Source organism: Parasteatoda tepidariorum, chromosome 8 (assembly GCF_043381705.1).
Source record: "Parasteatoda tepidariorum isolate YZ-2023 chromosome 8, CAS_Ptep_4.0, whole genome shotgun sequence".
In the NCBI taxonomy this organism is placed as follows: domain Eukaryota; kingdom Metazoa; phylum Arthropoda; class Arachnida; order Araneae; family Theridiidae; genus Parasteatoda; species Parasteatoda tepidariorum.
The window spans coordinates 64,818,006-64,835,353 of NC_092211.1; the positions used below are offsets into that span (position 1 = coordinate 64,818,006).

The following is a 17,348-nucleotide window of genomic DNA, read 5'->3' on the forward strand; positions in this document are numbered from 1 at the left end:
ATTTTTTTCATTCTATCGTACTCCCTGTACATTTTTTAACACGTCTACGTATTTTTAATTTTTATTTCTTTTAGTTTTTACTCCTCAAAACTGAATATAACGTTAAGTTAAACACCCAAAACAGCGGTGAAGGCCCATGTAATTTTTAATAACGAAATAATATCGACAATATCTTAATTATAGTATATTTACAAATGAAAGTAACAAATTTTCTTACGGTAAAACTAAAGTGTCTCCGTGAAGGAAAACTTCTGCGGTTTTGTAACGTTTGTGTAGTAATCAGTATATTTTGTATATTAAAAAAAATCCTTCTTTTTTCTCCGTATAGTGGTTAATCGATTAATTGAAAAACAGAAAAGTTCAGGAGATCAAATTGTTTATTAAGTAAAGCGTGGCATCATTTAGATTTGAAATTACAGAGATGATAATAAAGTAATTTTCAGCATATCATAGGCCTTATCTATCACTGTTTCGAAGTTCCTTTTCGAATTGTATAGCATTAATTCGTAAAGCTATTAATTTTTGAAAATCATTCATCTTCATCGAAGGTAAGATCTGCTAAGGCTGACAATATCGTTTGGGGTATAGCTTTCGACGTCTTCTTCTTTTTGCTAAAACATAAATAATCAAATATAAGGTTTTAGGGCATGACATACAAAATAAAATATGTGCCAATATATATCCATATAAATCTAAAAACTTTTTGGAAAAATATCTCCCATAGTTTAGTATTTTAAAAAGTTCTGAGTCAGTTTAAATCTGTTAAGGCTGTTTTTCAAAGGCTCCGTCGTATTATGAAATTATGCTTTTTTACGAATAATATGCTATTTTTATAACTGTTGTGAGTTTTCAGCTGTTATTCTTGACTGTTAAGCCAAGTTTAGCTTATCTAAAGCACGCGCTTGTCTACGCTTATTTTGAAAATGGCGCAAAACGTCAATGTGGAGAAAAGACGCAGTTTCGTGAAAGCGAAAAGCATTCGTGATCTAATTTTTTAAAATCGGAATTTAATTTTAGAATTCGTATCGACCAATCATCGCTGGGATTATCACCCGGAGAACGCTCTACCCCCATAGCTATCACGGCCTCAATATTTATTTGTGTGAATTACGTTACATCATCCAAGATAGCCTAGTTGGTAGAGCGTTGGGTCCATCTGCAAAAGGTCGTGAGTTCGATCTTTACCAGCCGAAGACTCTCCGTATTGTAAATGGTGACTTATGCACGGTAAATCTGTCGGGTCACAAAGTCACCCATGTTCACATAACAAATCATACCTCTGGGGATACTGAATTGGAGACTTATTTTTCTCTGTTTCAGGTTAAAATTACGAGCTGAGCATGAATGAATGGATGCATGAATGCGTCCTCCCTATAAACGGGTGGAGATGTATGTGTGTGGTAGAAGCCGAATTTGCGACCATAGATGCCGCCATTGAAAAAAGAAGAAGCTAACCCCAGTTGCCGTAATGGCATGCGACAACAACAACACGTAGCGACATAATTTCCAGTTTCCCAGATCAACCCTATATATGTTAAGTAACTTTTTTTACCAAATTTTGACCAAAATGACGGTAATTTTTCTTTTTTTTAAATTTGCATAAGTAAAAATTTTATTAATATGATTTCTACGGATCTGAAAATTTTTAAAAATAATGGATAAATTGAATAACATAACGATGCTTTTATACTTTCGTAAATTCTTTATTATGCTTGCTTTTAAAATGTCAAAGTGGTAGCCTTAAAAAAAAAAAAAAAAAAANAAAAAAAAAAAAAAAAAAAAAAAAAAAAAAAAAAAAAAAAAACGAATTAGCTTTCTCGTGTACCTACTACTACTATTTAATTTTAAATAACGCAAGAGAAACGTTTTCAAATAGAGAGATTTCGCAAACCGTTTGTAATACGTTAATCGTAATTCTAACCTAATTTTCCATCCCTTATAATGATACTCGATTTGTTGGGAAAGTTTCACGTGCGTGCTGCGAAGCTAGGGATATTGTTAAAGTTAGGGGAAAACATAATGCTTTACAAAATCTTTCCTAAAAATTCGCATTCCATTTCCTTCAAACATTAAACAGGTTTTGATGTTTTTAATTTCTTTGACCTTTTTGTGATCGAAGTCAATAAAGGTCAGTCAGATTTTGATAATGTTTTCCCCCCATTTCAATTTAGAGATTTTGCACAACGTTTGTCTTTTGCAAACCATAACGTTGACTTTTTTCCTTCTTCTTTTTTTCCTATTTAGCGAATCTGCGATTTCTGGAAAATTTTCACGCATGCATTGTAAAGTTCACCCATGGTTAACGTTAGAGCTAGCGGGAAACCGTAACACTACGCAAGAATTAGTTTTACTCCCGAACACCTAGTGGATATTTTTTTAATTTTGTTTATTACAATTGTTCTTAATTAAGCTTGGTGATGATTAAAATACACTGTATAGCTTCTGAAAATTATCATAAGAAACTAATTTATTTGGAAGCACTTCTCTGTTAATGCAAAATACATTTACTTTGTTATTACAAAATATATTTGTAATGCAAAATATATTTACCTTCCGATGCGCCTGAAGATGTCGCAAAGCTTTTGTACTTTGTTAAGATTTTCATCGTACTGTTGTAGCAATGCTTTCATCGGATCGGGTATTTTCCCGTTTATTGAAAAAATTCTCTTGTCGAATTTGCCATTTTCGTTAATCAGTTGAGCTCCGCTCTGAAGCAAGACATTACAGCATCTTGAGTGACCACTGTAAGATTTAAAACAAATTTAAATGTTACAAAAACAATTGTTAATCTCTTGAATATATATATATTTTCGAACTAATTTAATTTGAATTCATAGTTTGAAAACGTAAACAAATTAAGGTATTTTGGATACAGTGTCTGCAAAGAAAGAAAAACATTCTTTAGACTTATCTGTCCAGAAATTTTTTTTGTCAGCATTTTACACTTTTAAAAAAAATCATGCAATCTTTGCTTTAAATTGTATTTGTGAACGAAGTTTAAAAAAAAAGATAGCACTCCCTCCGTCCCAAATTAGTTGCAACATTTAAGATGAAAATTTTGTCCCAAATTAGTTGCTACTTTTAAGCATGTGGAGTCATAAATAACTTCTGATGCGGTTTAGTAGATTTTTAAAAAAATTGGTCGTTTAGATAGTTTTAGTAGATTTAAAGATTTGAATCAAATTTAAAACTTACAAAATCAATTGGTAATTTATTGAACATGCATATTTTCCAACTTTTATTTGAATTCATTGTTTGAATACTTAAACAAAGCAATGTATTCCGGATACAGTGTCTGCAAAAAAGAACCGTGAACTGGTTTGGAAGAGTCCTTACAGAATGGGGTGAGACTTAAGGTCTGGTTTCTTAGGACAAGCGCCTTTTCTGGGCGTCAGCGGGACGTCAACGTCCCGCTGACGCCAACAAAATACTGGTTTGTTAGCTCAAGGCCTGGTTTCTTAGAACTAGCGCCTTATCTGGGCGTCAGCGGAAAGTTGACGTAGAGCTGACGCCAAAAAAATACTTTTTTGTTAGCTCAGCGTGAGCAGTCGGTCCAACGCAGACATTATCTCTCATTGCGCATGCGTTAATAACGTAAACAAATATTTATTTTGAATTTGTATTGATTTTGTTATTGTCGACCAGTGTTTTAGAGAACAAATAATGACTTTGTCCAAGAAAAAACACATTATAGCTGAGCTAAATGAAGAGTGCTATGTTTAATGAAGAAGCTATGTTTAATGTCAAAATCAAAATCTTGGCTGATTTCAATGTGCTGTTGGATGTTGTCCGCCATTGCTTCTGTGGTTAACGTCACGTTGTAATCCAACTGCAGTTGAGTTGGACGGCAATTGTAGTTCAAGATGAGCGTTCGATGACGTATACTATCAAACTCACAAATGGACCAATCAGAGGTTAGCGCTGATTTCCAGCTGACGGCGTCCTGTCCTAAGAAACCAGGCCTTAAGGTCTTGCGAACCTTGGATTTTTTTAACTGATACTGACTGACAGATTCGACGCCGGCAACTAAAAATGCAAAATTTCATTAAAAAAGGATTATTGCATTTTCCCCCCTTCATTTTACGATTGAAAATGCATTTGAATAATGTTTTTGCTTTAAATATAAATCATTTGAAATGTAAGGCATAGTGGTAATTACGGTTGAATAGTTAAAGAGATAATACATAAATTAAAATGAATTGAGTTTTTACCACTTTTTACGTTTTTAATCGCTTGTGGCATCTCTGTACTGATTATAATTTAATACAGATTTAAGGAGGGAATGCGTGGTAAGTTTGATGATTGATAGCATAGCACCTTAAAATCTTTGAGAAATGTTCCAACGAAATCATCAGTTTCAATTATCAGTGCAAAATATTCAAAGGTTGCAAATAATTTTGAGACATAGGGATTATTATTTTACTTTTCAAAAAATTTGTAGTTTAAGGGGCATTTTTAATTACACGTAACTCAGTAAAAGGTAAGGTGTTTTTTTTTTAACACGCATAGATGAAAAAGGTATGCTTCTTTTTGGTAAAAAAAGTAACGAAAACTCGTTTTTAAGTTTATGATAAATACTGTATCAGATCAGTTTTTTTTTTTTTAAAGTAATTTATTTTGTTTTTGAAGTGTCAAAACTTAAATACATGTGATTATTAACCGTTTTGTAATTTAATTTATAACAGAAAAAAAAATATAATTAATATTTTACTTAAAAGCATGTTGAACTTGATAATATTTCTTGCAACAACTGTGGTATTAAGAACAAAATGAAACGTGATTTCGGGATTCTTTTTCCTTTAACAAACGGCAAAAAACATTCCGGAAATCATCTATCCAATTATATAGATTAAAATATAGTATTTTGAAAAATATTTTTGTTTCGAAATGATTGTCCTTTTATCGTTACTGTGGTTTTGTATCCGTTCATACAGGCTATGAAAATAGTAAAAAATTGTATCAAATATAATATATGAAACTAAAAGAGATTTTTTTTGCTTGTAAAATTTCTATTCCGAGAATTTAAGACTTTGAAATAATAATAGCCTTTAGCTCTTAACATAATGGTAATAGCGAAAGAGAAGAAATTGTTACTATTGTTACTATAACAATTTATTTATTTATTTAGTGGTATTAATTCCAATAATGAAACATGCTCCAGAAAAGTTTAACATAGTTACAAATTAAATTAGTTATTATTCAGTTTCTCTAATTATAAATGTATTCAAAAATAGTATCATGCAATATCAGTATCTATAGTGAATATTTTCAGATCGAAAATCTTTTATTGAAAAAAAAAACGAGATTGTCCTTTGTCAGATTGCATATTTTTATTAATCATCACTTTTTGAATCCCTATATATTCGATGCAAGTTTCATAATATGATGCTCATTATTAGATAAACTTTGTTTTGAATACTAACTGATTGGTCTGCGGTTCCCCCCCCCCCTTTTTTTTTTTTTCTTATGTCTATATTTTTCTTTGTNCCCCCCCCTTTTTTTTTTTTTTTGGCTGTTGAACCCTAAATGATCGACCTCCTTTTGGCAGAGTCCCGAGATTTAGAAATAAATTTCACTGGAAATCGTAAGCATATTTACTATACATAAAATATGTAATGATCAAAATTTTATTAAATATTTTGAAGAGCCGTGATGGTTCTCAATGATATGAACAGGGTTCGAATCCCAGCGATGGCTCGTCGATAAGAATTCCACACCCAGCTCGCACTTACCACAGTGCTGTCGTAAAATATTTTCAGCCGTAGACATATCATTGGTTAGAGATACCCCTTGCGTTCAAGCTAACCGTGGGAGGTTTTCGTGGTTTTCCTCTCCATGTAACGTAAATGCGGGTTAGTTCCATCAAAAAAAGTCCTCCACGAAGGCAAATTTCTCCCAATACCTGATCCAGGAGTTCATTTGTCTTCTTTATTAGGCTCAAAATTACAAGGTTGCGGAATTGAACATTGGTAGTTGCAAACTCAAATTTGGGTTCAACGTCGGTTATGAAATAAAAATAAAATAATTATTTTCAAAATAATTAGTGAATGGATGAAGAATAAAATTTTTTTATCAAATCTCTTTATCAATATTAGTCTTAAAATAGGGTTTTATGCCAGGCAGTTGGATTCACTGGTTTGGATCGGCATGCAGTCTAGTTCTTATTTTGATTTTAGTTCATTTATAAACTAAAAATGAATGAGCTAAACTATGGTTTTCATTAAAATTAAAACTAAAAAGGAGGAAAATAAATGCTGAAAATGGTAACCAGAGAAACATACTTCTTCCTTGTTGAAATCGGTTATTTTATTCGATGTGAAATACTACTCAACTTTTCCATAAATGCATATATCCCTTTCATAATTCATTCAGTTTACTATTATTAGAAAAAATATTGTTTTGAAATTTCTTTCTTCACAGGCATTTTAATTAAACAAAATCCTAAGAATATCGGAAAAAATTAAATAAATAATGGATTATTAATTAAGTATAAAAATTATCTCAAATTTCGAAAATTATAACTGGTTAAAAAAAACTTCCTAACGATTGGAACCACTTGGACCTTTCCACTTCTCCTGAGAACACCATTCGGGAACTACTGTAATAGGCAATCAGTTTTTTTTTATTTCTAAAAGAGTGACTTGTATGAGAAGTAATGGCCTTACACTACTAAGTTGAAAAAAGTGGTGTTAAAATAAAGAATTTTTCGGTTTCAGGTTTCGAAAAACGTAACTGGTTAAAAAAAACTTCCTAACTCTTGAAACCCGTTGAACTCTTCTACGAAAACAGAGGATTCCTAAGTACTACATGATCGTGTAAAGTAATTGATTGTGCAAAAAGGATGAATACAATCATAAAACTTACTTAATGGTCACTGTGTTAAGTAAAAGATTGTGTTAAGTAAATGATTGTGCAATAAGAATGAATACATTCATAAAACTTACTTAAAAATGGCTATTTTGTTAAGTAAATGATTGTATTAAGTAAATAATTTTTAAGATTTATAAAACTTATTACATTTAGAAAACTTATTTAAAAATTTCCATGGTGTCAAGTAAAAGATTGTGTTGAGTAAATGATTGTGCAATAAAAATATATACATTCATAGAACTTACTTAAAATTGCCATTGTGTTAAGTAAGAGATTGTTTTAAAGATTGTGTTAAGTAAATGATTGCGCAATATGAATGAATACCATAAAACTTACTTAAAAATGGCCATTGTGTTAGGAAAAAGATTGTGTTTAGTAAATGATTGCGCAAGAAGAATAAATACAATCATAAAACTTACTTAATGGCCATTTGTTAAGTAAAAGATTGTGCTAAGTAAATAACTGCGCAATAAAAAAAATTACATTCACAAAACTTACTTAAAAATCGCTAAATGCAACGCTGTGAAACCTTTTTTGGTCGCACCTCCCACTGGAATACCAACATTTAAAAGGAACTGAAATTAGAATAACGAATTAAAATGTTTTAATCATAAAGAGTAAGATTCAAAATAAATTCAACCTCCAATAGATACTATTTATAAACCGAATTTAATTATTCATATGATGAACAAATGTAAAAAAAAGTAGATCACTTTAATAACTTTTGATATAATAATGCGATTTTTACTCAGTATTAATGAATTTTAAGACACAAAAACGCATTTTCCATGGATAAACATACCTTTTTTTCAACGGATTTTTTGAATTCTTGACCATCAAAATATGGAGGGCAGCTGCAATCTGGAAAATATGGTTCCAATAGTTGAGAGGGGAGAGCAATCGAAAGTTTGAGCCCCTTAATATTAAATTTCCAATTTTGCTTATTTCGCTATATCTGTGAAACGAATGGAACATAACAAAAAGTTTGTGCATTCAGTTTTAATAATTGTTTGTTTAACAATACTGTCCCCAAACACTTTTTTTTATAATTATTTAATAATATTTTAATGCTAATTTACTTGTCAAAAAAAATCAAGTTGTAAAGTTTATCTGCACGAATTTAATCTGCGTAATTTTAAATGACAAAAACCAAAGTGTGCAGGAAATCTGTCAAATAGTTTTTGAGGTATAAAAATTTAAAAATATGACTAATTTGTGACGTCATAATACGCAAAATGTGAAATTAACATCAAGAAGCCGAATTTCACTTCCAGAACACTTCCAGATTTCGGATGCCCCTTCCACAATTTGAGGATCTGGTATCCAAATCAGTCAAAAATAAAGCATGTTTTTTCAGAGAAAGTACCTTTTTGTGTCCGATTTTGTTACGTAACCCCTTTGTGCCCGTAATCGCGTATACAGTCAAGGCTAATCACATATACGTGATCAACAATTTTCCCGTCTCACCCAACGATATCACATATGAAGCAAACCTTCCTTATCCTAGCTGCTCAATATCACACGGACGTGATCTCAATACGGTACTCTAGTATTATATCTCGTATTAGAGCCGCGATGGCTCAGGGGATAGAGCGTTCTCCTTACAATGAGGCGAATCGCGTTCGAATCCCAGTCGGATCCGGCGTGCACCGACCACAGTGCTGACGAGAAATATCCTCAGAGGAAGATGGATCATGGGTTAGAGTCCCCTTGCCGTCAGACTAACTGTGGGAGGTTCTCGTGATCTTCCTCTCCATGTAACACAAATGCGGGTTAGCTCCATCAAAAAGTCTTCCACGAAAGCATATTTATCCCAATACTCGATCCAGGAGTTCCCTTGTCTTCTGGATTAGGTTCAAAATTACAAGGCTACGGATTTGAACATTAGTAGTCGCAGTATAGTATGTTTTCTATTATTAGTTACCACTTCTCTTTGAAAATAGAAGAAAATATTTTTTAAATTTTGAACTCTTTCAAAATTTTGTTGAATTCTGAGAGTTTAGTTTGGAAATAGAAATATTTAGTTAAGAAACATTTTTTTTTTAAAGCAATAATTTTTTTTACTACTTTTCGATTATCCAGAGTGTTTAAATTTGAACTAGTATTCTTTTCATGATGAAATAATGAGCTACAATTGTTTATTAAATGGTACCAGCAAAATTGGTTTTAAAAAAATTTAAAATTAAATTTTTAGCCAATTTTTAACATAAATTTAGTATAAAAGTGCAAAATTAGAAAGAAGAAACAACTGTTTTTTAGACTAAATAAAGATAAGCAATTTTATATTTTTTTCAGACGATCTATTTTGTAATTGAATTCTTTCACTTCCAAAATTTCCTTCACGCCTTTCGAAAACGATGTGCTCTTCCTTTTTTTCATTTTTAAATTTACAATACCTCTCCATTTAAGTCTTCAAAAAAACGTGGTTTTTAAAATGTTTATTTTACTACAAAATTTATTTAATGATAAAGTTAGGATATTATCTGTCAAATAAAATATCTTGTTTACCAACAGAAAATCTTGAAGTCCTTTCGACGCTGATAAATGAAGTAAATTGTAACCATCTTTATTTGCAAAACTGGAAAAAAAATTAAAGAATTATTTCGAAATTCAAAACTTTATAAGCACAGACATCTTTGATAGGTTAAGAATTGATAATTAGCATCCTTTTAATTTCGTTCAGAAACAAAAGAAGAGACAGTTTAACCTAATTAAAAGAACAGTTATCTTATTAATCATTTTGCTATGGAACAAAGAGAAGACAGGTGTGCCTACTTTGCATCCACTAATTTGTCGTGGTTGAAAAATTGACCACTTCCCAGTGGGTAGGGAATCGGACTTCGGTCCAGAAGAGCTGGGATTTGATCCCCGACTATGCTAAGACTCACGGAATACATGCGATAAACGTGCTTGCAAAATCAGTGGAATTGAAAGTCCTGAGGTCAGTCGCTGAGCTGTACCATGGGTGGAGGAATCTGTAAAAAAAAATTGCTTTCCCTTCAGCTCTATGCTTAAATTGAGCATGTGGTCTCACACAATTGTGATGGCATGTCTTCGAATCATTCTCAGGGATGCTTCTCTGACCTTCGCCAATAGTCCATTGCGCAGCTCTTGTGCGACGTAAATAAAGTAAGCTAAGCAATCACTAACAAAACATACGAAGCTGCGACAGAATTATACTTAAATACGATCGAGAGATGTTTAGGTGTACAGTATCTATAAGACATTTGTATATTTCTCTCATATATAAAAACTATATTTCATGTATGCAAACATATATAAAATGTACGATCACCTTAATTTCTATTTGAAATCATTAGAAAAAAATGGAACAACTTACGCGTTATGCCAAAAAGTAGGTTGTCAAATATTATTTTTATAACTTACCTTAGAAGGTTTTTATTTTGATTTATCATATTTTGGAAGGTTTGAAAATCATCTGTTTCTAAAGTTCGTAAAAGCCCGTTGTAGTCACTCAAGTTTTCTTCTCTGCTTTCATTCGAAAACATCTGGAAGATAAATTACATATTTTTTTTATTACTTACAATATATTTTGGGCTATTTCTGATTTCTTATTCTCGAAGAAAATGTAAGTTAAATACATAATGAAATTAGAAATATGTCAAATGTAATTGACAGAACGGCATGCATGCTTACTCGCAGGATAGTTGATTTGGGATTTTTTTTTTACAGCTTCTGTAATTTAGTTCTTTAACCACATCAATGTAAACCGCAACAAATTTATTGAATACACATCTATCGAGTAACCTTAATCTTTTTAAGATCCACAATTTTTAATTTTAAACCATTTGGGGGCCAAATCAGAGGCAGGGCGATACCCACTGTGAACGAAAAAAATCGCACGCGCGAATGAGAGCCAGATTGGCGAGTTTTCCGTGGATAAATTTATTTCACCAATCAAGTTCTCATTCGCATTAACGAAATCTTCTCGTGCAGTGAGAACGGTCCCTAGTAAGATGGGTTGACAGCATCATTAAAAATTTAAAAGCTCTGGGAGCGAGGAGAGCAGAATAGAAAAATATTTTAAAGAAGGTCTTGGTCTTCAAAGGGCTGTGGAGTCAATCAAGATAAAGAAGCATTATAATTATGCTGATGTTGTTGTTGTTGTTGTTGTTAATTTACGTCGCACTAGAGCTGCACAATGGGCTATTGGCGACGGTCTGGGAAACATCCCGGAGGATGATCCGAAGACATGCCATCTCAATTTTGATCCTCNTTATAAGTAGATCAGTTTTTTCAATTTAAAATAAAATATATCACAAACCTTTTATGACGTAGTTGACAACTTTTTTAACTATTCCTCTAAAAACTTCAGCTTAGACGTATATGGAGAACTTTGTTTCTGCTTACAACAATATACCTGCAGCCCATTTCGATCGCCAATAAAGATCATTAATTTCCTGAGTTCGACTTGGGAGAGTTTTTATGTAAGCAAAAATTTTTTTTTAGGTCGTGGGTTCTTAACTCTTTTAATCATTACTCAAAATCAATGGCAAGATAAGATTGGTGAACGAAGGATCTAATAGAAGTGCAAAATAAATACAATGGAATGGATATCGTTAAGGGGTCAGTTAACTAATTGCAATAAAAGTTTGAATAAGGGATTATATTCGGATAAATGAGTTGAGTTTTTGAGTGTAAAAGTTATTGATTCTGGTAATTAGGTGTATATAGAAATAACTAAAAAAATAATAAATTAACCTTAAGGAACTCAATCTTACTCCTTACTAAGCTGTTGGGAACTATAATTTTTATCCCTATTTTTGTAAGCAAAAAATCCAAAACTATCAAAATGAAAGGAAAAAATAATCTGTAAGCTGAGAAAATACTTTTTCTTATCTTCAAATTTCGTCTGCCCTGATTAATTTGCTTATTTTTTGAACACCTTTGTCATGTTAGCTCATGAAAATCTGATTATTAAAACAAAAGCTTATTTTATAATTGTTACGTATTTTGCTCAGTATTTTTTAAAAATTAGAAACAATCTAATTTACCTCTTTGCGTAGGGATCCAGTATGAGACATTTCGTCTTCGCAAGAAGCAACAATACCATCGTCTTCTTCTAACAGAGATTCTTTGTAAGCTCGAAATTTCTCTCTAAAACTGTTGTCCATATCCAATTCAGACTCTGTATCTGATGATAATTCCTCTTCTGTCCAGTGACTACTGTACTCCGGCGATGTGTTGTCATTTTCTTTAAAACTGCTCGCCAAACTTTCACTTGATGACGAGAGAGAATCCATTGGAATTATTGTCGTTTCGTTCTCGCTGCTTGTTGGAAAACTATGCAGTGCCTGCAATGGAACTTTAGATCTTTCAATCGTTGATTTTTCTGGAACATCAGGATTAACCTCTTCGTGCTTTTCAACAGTTTCTACATGCTGCGTAGATTCCTGTACCTTGTTGTTTTGAGATTTTGATTTAGATATTTCTTGAGGTTTATCTTCTGGTGGGTGAAAAACCACGGATGGTGTTGGAGATTTGCTTGAAATGTTTGTCTTAGAGGTTTTAGCACTGTTTGCAACATATTTTGCAATACTTTTTGCACTCAACACATTTCTTGCATTCACAGGTGATAATTTAGTTGCGGTTGGACTTGCACCTACGTTTGATTTTGAGTTAGAATTTTGATGTGCACTATTTGAAACTGTGGCAATATTCTTTGACTTCTCTTCGCTCATTTTATGTGATTTCGATTTCGAGATGCTAACGGATACTTGCTTCGCGGGGATTGGCTGTTTATTTTCTGGCGCTTCTTTAGCTTTTTTATTCAGGAATTGCACAACGCGATGTCCAATATCAGGTGATTTTGAAGCACTGGGCTTTCTGGAAGATCTTCTACTTGTATGCCTTGGTGTAGCAACAACGAATTCCGAGGCTATTTCTTCAGTTATCATGCTCGCATCATTCAATGTGTCGCTCTTACAGTATATGTCTGAATCTAAGGTGCTGCTATCTTCAAGTTCGAACGATTCATCGTCAGTTTCTTTTTCAAATTCGTTCGAAACTCCTCTCCAAGAATTCGTTTGAGTCGCAGCTTCTACTAAGCATCGCTTGAAAAATTGTTTCGAATTTTTAAGTTTAACTGGGTGAGACTTTTTCGGGGCATTGGAAATTCGATAAGATGTCTCTCTAGCTGATCGTTTTCGTTTAAAAGTATTAATTTGAAAGGAACGACCTAAAAATTAAATGAAATTAATTATTATTATTATTAAAAGTATTTGAATAAAATTACATTTAATCTTTATTTTTTAATTATAATTTAAAGTCATTTTAATAATTGTTAGGGATCTATCAACCCCTGCTCGCTTCCACTCGCCAACCTCCGGAACAGCTTTTGCTCTTTTATTTTTTGCTTAGACTATGTTGAGTACATGTATGAGAGTTTAAAATATGTATAAACATGTTTTGTATCTCTTAGTATTCTATTTGAAAAACTATGGCCATTTATTCTAGATTTACCCCATTTATAGTAAGAAAAGAAAACTTAAAAACATTGAATGCCTTATAACTTTACTCACCTTGATTATTACGATGCGTTCTTAAATTCGAAATTCTCCTTTTCGTTTTCCGATTATAGTCCTGAAATAAAATTATACTGTTGCATTTTATGTTATTTTCATCGTTCACAAGACATCTTAAATCGTTCAGAAACATTGCATATAAAGAAATCGATGTAAAAGTTCAATCTTACATTTTTTAAGATGTTTTCTTTGTTTCGAAACAAGCATGCTGTACTTGTGCACCTAGCAAGCTTCTGTTGCTTTTTAGCTCCTTCTATGTAGAATCTTTAATAAAAGAAAATCATAATACATTGTGACAAAATAAATTTAAAATTTACATGTCTACGGGCTGTGGTGCAAGCGACCAAATCATCTAATTACATAATGTTAATAAATTGTTAATTAAGTCCCAAAATTGTATAGCCTCAACGTCCATGAGCCCCACATTGTTGCGGGAGTACTTTACTTTATTTAATAATTATCGATTGTTATTAATAATTATAAATTTCGGATACCTTTGAGAGAAAGATCTTGAGAAGTATTTTTGGAGGAATTCAAAAAAATGGTGCTTGGTTTAGAAGAACAAATTTAGAGCTTTATCACACATATAATGAACCTGGAATTATTAACTTCATTAAATGATAAAGAATAAAATGGCCAGGCCATGTTATCAGAATGAATGACGACCGTACCAAAAAAGAGTTTTCAATGCCAGACCAGTTGGCACACGAAAAAGAGGCAGGTTGAATTTGAGGTGGATAGATGGCATGAAAAAGACCTTTTGGTCTTAACTAGAAACTGGAAAACGCTAGCAGGAAAAAGGTTAGCCTAGAAAAAACTTCCTGAGAAGGCCAAGGCCCACCCTGGGCTGTCGAGTCATTCAGGATGACGATGATGGTAATTTTTTTAGTTATTATTATTGACTATAATCGAATTACAACAATACCAAATCGGGGTATATTAGGAAAAATATAAATATCGGATAATATGTGTATACCGGGAAAATAATACAGTTTAACACATATCTTTGTATTTTCCGTTTCTATGAACGCAAAGATGTGTGTTTATTTTATGTAAAATGTTTACTTACTTTCCTAATTTGTAACTATATAATGTTGAAGTGTTATGATCAGTGGTTGATGAAAACTGAAAAAAAAATATAAAAATAATATCAATTGTAAAAAGTTAAGAGACATAGGTTTTCAATAAAATCAACTTTAAAATATGAATCTTACTAAATTTATAAGTTCTTGGGCTACTGACTCCACTAATTTCTGAACTTCAAATATCCGTAACTTGTTGGTATCCCTCGGGTTATCATCTTCATAAGCATTGCTGCGTAGTAATAATGAATATCATTAAAAATACACATTTAAAGCTGCCTTCTCAAATTGAGACTTTCCAAAAAAAATGAAAAAAAATCATAATTATCTTGAATGAATTTGTCATCAAATTAAATACCACGCTACTAGCATGATTACCTCGCAGTTAAATTGCTCAATATGCACAAATTTAAGGGAAAGAAAAAAAATTAGAGTGCGAAATCATTGCAAATTCATTGCTAAGAGAACAAACATTATATGGTCGGGAAAGCCTGGCTGGTAGGACGTTGGACTCGTGTTCGTGAGAAACGTGAGTGCGAATCCCGCCGGCCGAAGAATCTCCGTGCATTAAATGGTGACTGGTGCTTGTTAAATCTGTTGGGGTCACGAAATCCTCCAAGATCCTATAACAAATCAATTCCTCTAGGGGGTAGGCCGGTATAGCCTGGTTGGTAGGGCATTGGGCCCATGTCCAAGAGTTTGTGGGTTCGATCCCTGCCGATCGAAGACTCCCCGTGTAGTAAATGGTGAATCTGTCGAGTCACTTAGTCCTCCATGTTCCCATACCAAATCATACCTCTGGGAGTACTGATCCAGGAGTTTCCTTGTCTTCTGGATTGGTTCAAAATTACAAGGCTGCAAAGTTGAATATCAGTAGTCGTAAACCCAAAATTGGGTCGACTGTTCAACGATGGATGTAAAATATAAAATAAAATTCATCTAGGGGTACCGGATAGGATATTGATCGTTCTCTGGTTAAGGTCAAACTTACGATCGGTAGATGAATAAATGGAGTATTATTGGGTCCTCTCAATAAAATGGACTGCGATGTATGCGTGGCTGAGGTCGTTTTCATTGTTCGTTTTTTTTTCAACGCCCACCCGATTGACATTCGTCATTTAGGTATTAGAAGGGCAGATGTGATGGCCACACTTTCAGAGGCACCCTATTAGATGGACCAACGTTTCTCCCACAGTAAGGACAGATAGTACAGAGAATGATATGAACATCCATACTTTGTCCGGGATTCAAACCCAGGACGTTTCTGATGTGAGGTCTGCTCCCTGACCACTACACAGTACATGCAGTGGTTAGATATTCATCATTGACATGATGAATATCTAATAAATACACGGTAGAAGGGTAGTAAATTTACGTTAGTAAGGATGTCGATATTTAATAAGTACTCGGAAAACTCAGTTCTTAGAAAAATTCTACAGGTGTATTAAATTCATATTAATGTTATTAGAAAGCTTTTTTTAATAAATAAATAAATAAATAAATAAATAAATAAAGCTTCCTCGAAACAGCCTGTTGTATGATAGAGGAATCATAGTATGTAGGACTCCACTATTTCGTCACCAACAGCTATGGCAATTTGGTCAAAATTGCGCTCAAGCTATCTTTACTTCCCAAACAAGATGGCACCCATCGATTGGTGGGCTTTAAGCCACCACCGAGGATCGAACCTCAGTCCCTTACAACGACAGTCTCTTTAACGACTGATCCAATTTAAAGATACTGCTTGAGCATTGTAGGGTCTGGCAAGACAACGCTTTCATACGAATACATTATAATATAACATTGACCGCAATACCCTGGTTGGTAGGAAGTTAGGCTCATGTCCATACGTTCGAATCCCGTAGGCTTACGAACCACCGTGCATTAAATGGTGACTGGTGAACGTTAAATATGTCGGGGTCACTAATTCCTCCAAGTTCCCATAACAAATCAATACCTCTGGTAATACTGAATTGGAGATTAATTATTCAAATCAAAGTTACAATCTGTGGATGAATGAATAAAGTATGATTGGGTCCTCCCTGTAAATCGGGCTGTGACGTGTGTGTGGCTGAAGTCGTATTCTTAGTCATAGATGGGGCGCCTCTGAAAAACAAGAAAATCTCCCTCTGATCGCTTAAAATCCCTTGGTTTCCCAGAGCAAACTTGCTGGTAATGGCAACAGGCATTAATAACAACAAATAACATTTAGTGGTAGTCAAAGATGATTTAGATTATCACCTCCTCTTTGTTATTAAGTTTTTTTAAAACTTATAGAAACCGTAAAATAATGCTCGTTTCAGAATAGTGTCTTACTTTATTTCAGATTTCGTGTCACAGACAGAAAGGCGTGGAACTTCTAGTCTAAACAAACACTCATTCAATCACTTACCAAGAAATACGTTGCTTTTGATTTCCTAGAGTAAAAGTCTTGTTTTTACGGGAAACCTGAAAAAAAGCGAAAATTCTTATTGCATTTTATGTTGATTTAAGTTAATTAATATCATAATTAGGACTGGGCTATAAATCGATATATCGCGACATATCGATTTAACGCCTATATCGGCAAACCGATACAGCAACTTTCATTCCAAGCGATGCATCAGAAATCTGATTTAAGCCGTCGAGTGAAGAAGACGATATAACGATATAGCGATACACGCAAGGACTTTCTCTTACGTTCCGATGCCAACTCGCGCTGTGGAAGACGATATTGTTTCGTTATGTTGAGACGGCCTTGACTGATGAGCGGTAGAATCAGAATCACTTTTGAGACCTTATATCGTTATATCACATGTTCGTTTTCGCACCTTCGCGATTTGAAATCGTTTCTTGTAGATTATTTTCAATG

At 33.1% G+C, this 17,348-nt stretch overlaps 1 protein-coding gene across 1 annotated transcript in view; it reads right to left on the reverse strand.

Moving 5' to 3' along the window:
* Positions 1-365: 365 nt before the first annotated feature.
* Positions 366-17,348, reverse strand: part of LOC107437308 (ankyrin repeat domain-containing protein 31) — a 26,093-nt gene continuing 9,110 nt past the window's right edge. The window contains exons 5-15 of the mRNA XM_016049285.4: positions 16,890-16,945; positions 14,630-14,729; positions 14,485-14,540; positions 13,586-13,679; positions 13,413-13,473; positions 11,886-13,069; positions 10,258-10,379; positions 9,379-9,448; positions 7,369-7,445; positions 2,551-2,742; positions 366-611 (exon numbers count right to left, since the gene is read on the reverse strand). Coding sequence (XP_015904771.3) covers positions 530-611; positions 2,551-2,742; positions 7,369-7,445; positions 9,379-9,448; positions 10,258-10,379; positions 11,886-13,069; positions 13,413-13,473; positions 13,586-13,679; positions 14,485-14,540; positions 14,630-14,729; positions 16,890-16,945 — 2,094 coding nt within the window. The 3' untranslated portion in view covers positions 366-529. The remainder of the gene's footprint in view (positions 612-2,550; positions 2,743-7,368; positions 7,446-9,378; positions 9,449-10,257; positions 10,380-11,885; positions 13,070-13,412; positions 13,474-13,585; positions 13,680-14,484; positions 14,541-14,629; positions 14,730-16,889; positions 16,946-17,348) is intronic.